At 46.2% G+C, this 5,865-nt stretch overlaps 1 protein-coding gene across 1 annotated transcript; it reads left to right on the forward strand.

Moving 5' to 3' along the window:
• The first annotated feature begins 2,090 nt into the window (after nucleotides 1-2,090).
• On the forward strand, nucleotides 2,091-3,321 carry LOC133771339 (phosphatidylethanolamine-binding protein 1-like). The gene has a single exon (XM_062207090.1). It carries the CDS (start codon nucleotides 2,100-2,102, stop codon nucleotides 2,472-2,474), a length of 375 nt encoding a protein of 124 aa, XP_062063074.1. The 5' UTR covers nucleotides 2,091-2,099; the 3' UTR covers nucleotides 2,475-3,321.
• Nucleotides 3,322-5,865: the final 2,544 nt, after the last annotated feature.

The following is a 5,865-nucleotide window of genomic DNA, read 5'->3' on the forward strand; positions in this document are numbered from 1 at the left end:
TTTCCTGTGTATGTTTCACTCGGTTTGGGATGGAGAGGGTACCGAAGGGGAAGACACCTGGGTTTTGATACAGTTGTCAGGATCGTGGCGTCTGATAGCTTTCAGAGGAAGAGCAAGAGAAGTGGCACACCACTGTGACAATGTGAAGAGTATGCTAGCTGACCCTTTGCTTGTGCCCTGGGAGGCTGTTCTCAGGCTTAGCTGTGAAGTCAAAAGCACAGCCACTCCTGACCTGTTGTGGGAGTCGGCTGTCAGCCACAGTCATTTTCAAGGAGCCCTGGAGGTACCAGCTCTGAGTTTTTCCATGTGGATTGTGCTGTGCCTTTATCTGAGGCTCAGTCTGGTCTTCAGATTGATTTTGGGAGTGTAGGCATAGGAAAGAGAGTTGTGCTTAGTAAATTGTCTGCTTTTTTCATGAGTCTTTACTCAATGGTTAGATTGTCAAATTGCTACAGCTAGGGGGTCTTGTATTCAGTTCTGTGGCCCTTAAAATACCTAACACATTGTCAAGCACAGAGCAGATACTGTAGTACATAAACCAAGTTTGATTGCCTTTGTTTCTTGGAGTTTTGATGACTGTGAAATAGATGAAATTTGGGACTTGGTATCATCTGTCCCAAAGCGAGGACACTATTTTTTGCCACCCTCTACGAGCCTGACTGCTTCAGGACTCTCAGATTTGTCTTGCTGTGTTTTTCTTTTCCTGCCTGTCTGCCTTCTTCCTCTTGCTGGCGTCAATTGTGTCTCCCTGCAACATCAAGTCCTCTTGTCAGCTGAGACTGTCCTTGAACTGAACAAAGCCCTCACGAGCAGGCCATGAGTTGAGTCAGTTACCTCTGTCTCCCGAGGAGCTGATCTTCCCTGACAAGGTTTTGTCTGGTTTTAGTGGCACAGTTAGTGACAGCCCATGCATGTAGCAGCATGTGACCTAGCTCTTTGCCTCAAACTGTGCAGTCGTCAGAACTGTCACACAGTCAGAACAAGTTAATTCCACGCCAGCAGAAGGGCAGACGGTAATAATACAGGGCCTCTGGAGAGGGTGCTGTCAGGCAGACTACAGCTGTGGTCTCCCCCTGCTCTGCTTGGTGGGCAAAGACGCCAGCTGACAGGCAGTGTGCTGTTCCCAGGGACCAGCCAGAAGCAGGCGTGGTGATTTTCTGTCGGTTCCGTGGTGCTCCTGGCATTGCCAGCTGGAATCTGGGAACGACAGCTTCAACAGGGACCAGTTTAAGCTTTTTTTTTAAATCTATTTTTTCAGAGCAGAGGCAGAAAATTGCTCTTCACCCTTCTCCTTTCTCGGTTCTTGTTTTTCTATTGTAGCTAATGAGAATGATGATTGGATAAGTGCATATTTGTGGGTCTCCCTGGAGACCCTTGCTGATGAGCCATTGGTCTCACTAATGACTGTTTTTTTTTAAATTTTGTTCTTGAAAAAATCCTTGGTTTCTGATATGCTGGGGATGCAGGTCCATGTTTCTTGGAGGCAGGAGAATCTGAGTTCACCCAGGGGATGAAGAGACAGCAGCTGTTGCTGGCTGTGGAGATTTGGGGATATGAAGGAGAAACGCTGAGAAGCGCACAGAATGAATACCCTACAAACTCAAGGTCGCTCAGGAATAAAACACAGACACTAAATTAGCTTAAGTGAGGAAATAGATTTTTCCTCAATGTAGAAGCCACATTTACTATTCAGATTACAGGTTGGTGAACAAAGTTTTTCTTCTCTATCCTATCTTCCCTTCTACTTCCTCCCTGCCTTGTTTTGGACAGGAAAACCAAGGGAACTACAAGATTTTGCTTGAAACAAAGATGATTTTTTTAATGGCTTATATGGTTCATATTGGTATGCTTGGTCCTTTTTTTTTTAACTTTTATTTAATAAATATAAATTTCCAAAGTACAGTTTATGGATTACACTGGCTCCCCCCCCCCCCCCCCCCCATAACTTACCTCCCACCCACAACCCTCCCATCTCCCGCTTCCTCTCCCATTCCATTCACATCAAGATTCATTTTCGGTGGACGGTTCGGAGCCTGAGCCCCGGGTCAGCGCCTGGCCTCCCGTCGCCCTCCTTGCTGATTGCCCCGCTCTGCCCCGCCATGCCGGTGGACCTCAGCAAGTGGTCTGGGCCCTTGAGTCTGCACGAAGTGGAGGAGCGGCCGCAGCACCCGCTGCAGGTCACCTACAGCGGCGTGGCGTTGGAGGAGCTGGGCCAAGTGCTGACGCCCACCCAGGTTAAGAATAGGCCCACTAGCATTGCATGGGATGGTCTTGATCCAGATAAACTGTACACCTTGGTCCTGACAAACCCTGATGCTCCCAGCAGGAAGGACCCCAAATACAGGGAGTGGCACCACTTCCTGGTGGTCAACATGAAGGGCGGCAACATCAGCAGCGGCATGGTCCTCTCCGATTACGTGGGCTCTGGGCCTCCTAAGGGCAGAGGCCTCCACCGCTACGTCTGGCTCGTTTAGGAGCAGGATGGGCCGCTGAAGTGCGATGAGCCCATCCTCAGCTACCGGTCTGGAGACCACCGCGGCAAATTCAAGGTGGCGTCCTTCCTGGGGACGCCGGTGGCCGGCTCGTGTTACCAGGCTGAGTGGGACGACTATGTGCCCAAGCTGTACGAGCAGCTGTCTGGGAAGTAGGGTGAAGCTTGGAGACATGCGTGGTCCCTGAGCCTCGTGCCGGCCTCTCGTAGTCCCTGATGCATGTAGATTCTCCCCTTCCCCGCCCTGTTTGCACCTGAGCAGTCGGATAGTGGTGTCGGGTGACTTCCTGCCGCCTGTTCTCTGTGACTCTAGATTAGGCACACGTCCCACTTTATATTTAGGTCAAATTTGAACTCCGTTATGGGGGATTTTTTTTGGCACTATAATGGAGTCACCAAATAGTTAATAGAAAGCTAGCAACCCAGAATTTAAAGAAGAAAAAAAGTGCAGGTAAAAAAAACCGGAGCCTACAGGAGCAGAGTATCAAAACATCCCAGAAAAATGTCTGTGCCTTTTGTGATCCTGAGTCCCGAATTGTGCACAGTGGTACCCCCTGAGGCAGCCAGAGCTTGAGTCTCGGGTGAGCCCCAGCAGGGGATGTCTCAGATGGCCCCACAGGCGTCAGTGCCCACTCTGGTTTCTCTGCATTACTGGAAAAAGCAGTTAGGAAGGAGGCCTTGCTGTCTAGCCGATCAGCTGTTGTAGATGACAGGATGTCAGCAATCCTTACGTCTGGGCCTGTTGAGTGGATCACTCTTCATCGGTGTAAGGAAGGCTGGTCTGGAGTTGCTTCATGCTGTGTTAATTCCGCTGTGTGCTTATAGTCGACTAAAAAGCATTGTGAACAACCAAAAAAAAAAAAGATTAATTGTCAATTATCTTTATATACAGAAGATCTATTTAGTATATATTAAGTAAAGATTTCAACGGTTTGCATCCACACCAAAACACAAAGTGTAAAATACTGTTTGAGTGAATGCGCCCGATCTTGTCTGGTCTTTTTTTTTTTTCTTAAGATTTATTTACTTAAAAGGTAGAGTAACAGAGAGGCAGAGGTGTTGGTGGGGGGTCTTTCATCCACTGGTTTACTCCCCAATGGCCAGAGCTGGGCCAATCTGAAGCCAGGAGTTCTTCTGGGTATCCTATGTGGGTGCAGGAGCTCAAGCACCTGGGCCATCTTCTAATGCTTTCCCAGGAGTATTAACAGGTAGCTGGATGGTAAGTGGAGCAGCCAGGACTTGAACTGGTACCCATATGGGATGTCAGCACTGCAGGCAGTGGCTTTTACCCGCTACCCTACAGTACCGGCCCCACTTGGTCCTTTTGAGTGGCTGTCATTGAGTCCTGAAGTGATTTTAGGAATTGGTGAACAAAGAACAATCTTCCTCAGATGTGATGAGCTGTCTTGTCATAGTCCTACTTGCCAGACTGCCTGACTCAACACAGCCCCCACAGATCAACTCCATTAGGAACACATCAGTGAAAACCCACAGAAGTCATTCTGGTTGGTGTAGGGAAGAGTATAGCATATATTATGTCCTGTTGCTTCTACTAGCTCTTTTAAACCGGGAATATACTAAAAGAGGTTTACATTATAACCCTAAATGATACCAATGAAGAAGAAAATTGTGAGCAACTAAGCAAGTCAACATGACTGCTGCAGCTATTTTCCTAAGAAAATCCTATCATGCAATGTTGTACCAGTCCTTGAATTTACATGTGATGTTCTTTCCTGCTGCCATGCCTCAAACACGTCCTTTGTCCAACTTCTTTCAGATTCAGAACAAAGCTTATATGGAGTGTTCCTCATGTCCAAAAGAGACCTTGGGGCTTCGAAAATATGTGTTTATATATGTTTGATACATTGAGCATTATTTCAAATTGTCTTTTAAGTTTTATTACTTGAAAGGTAGAGTTATAGACAGAAGGAGAGCCAGGGGTGAGGGGGAGGAGACATCTCCCAACATTTGATTGACTTCCTAAATGGCTGCAATGTTAGGGGTGGGGCCAAGCTGAAACCAGGAGCCAGGAACTCCATCTGGGTCTCCCATGTGTGGGTGGCAGGGTCTTAAGTACTAGGCCATCTTCCAATGCCTTCCTGGGCACATTAGCAGGGAGCTGAGTTGGAAGCAGAGCATCCGGGACTCAAACGGGTGCACATATAGGATGCCAGCATTGCACGCAGTGGCTTAACTCACTATACCACAACATTTGCCCCTTGAGCAACATTTAAATATGCCTTGTTATACTTCTGTCTTTTTACTAGACTATCTCTGGTTGAGGTTGGGAGTCATGTATTATTTGTCAGTTTACCTGTACTGCCTAGAAAATGTCTAGCACAAAACATGCTTAACCAATGATTGAAAGCTGAATGAAGGGTGCTTTCTGAGCTCCTGAGTGAGGAAAATGTGTGGACAGATGATGGGTGGAACCTTAATCAAGGGAGAATTTAAATAGACTGGTATTTGTACTAAAATGTATAAATGTAATGGGACACTTACAAAACCTACTAGGCTTGAGTTTAGGCACTCAAAGAAATGCTATAGGCAATTAAAAAATTGAAATTTTTAAGAAGCTGTGATGAACACAATGATTGGGGCAGTTGGCATAGTGTCAGCCCATGGTGATGTAGAAGAGCTACTAGCACCTTGTTTCTGTGTTCTTTTGAGGAGCATGATCTACAAAGACCAACACTGTCAAGAGGAAGTCTTAGACCATAACAGAGAGCTTAGCTGCCTTTGATAAATGCAAATCCTAGGGACCAGAGAGAGATGGTCCAAGGTTTGAGGTCGGTGATTGTGGATTCATTTGGAATAGAAGAGTGGTCACATTCCTGTGGAGGCACCCTCATGTTCTATTTTTCAAAGCAACCCTCCAGTCTTAACTCTTACCCTTCATTTGCAATAGAAGAATTAAGACTCCCTGGAGGCTCCAGCCTACTGAACTCTTAGCATCCTTTCATGTATACTTTGTTCCCTCTCCTCTGTTGAAACTTTCCATATTGGATTAATTCATTCAAAAAATGTGTTCACTATGTCATGCCCTATATGTAATGTGAGATAAATACAGCATGTGCACACAAACACACAACCCAGAAATAATCCTAATTTTTTTAAAGATTTTATTTTAAATTCAGAGTTAGGGTGCTAGAGATGTTCTATGCTCTGGTTCACTCCCCAGATGATCACAACATAACAGCTACTCCAGGCAGAAGTCATGAGCTTCATCTGGGGTCTTGTACATAGTGGCAGAGGTCAAAACACTTGGACCATTTTGTGTTTTTCCTAGGCTGTTTGCATGGAGCTAGATCAAAGATACCCTGGTAATGTGATGAGGTTTAACCAGTGGAAGAGGAAGGAATTGTATTCCTAAC

The sequence above is a fragment of the Lepus europaeus genome, chromosome 12 (assembly GCF_033115175.1).
Source record: "Lepus europaeus isolate LE1 chromosome 12, mLepTim1.pri, whole genome shotgun sequence".
Classification (NCBI taxonomy): domain Eukaryota; kingdom Metazoa; phylum Chordata; class Mammalia; order Lagomorpha; family Leporidae; genus Lepus; species Lepus europaeus.

Coding starts and splice junctions, on each gene's coding strand:
- LOC133771339 (XM_062207090.1), top strand. CDS start 2,100: ATGCCGGTGGACCTCAGCAAGTGGTCTGGGCCCTTGAGTCTGCACGAA.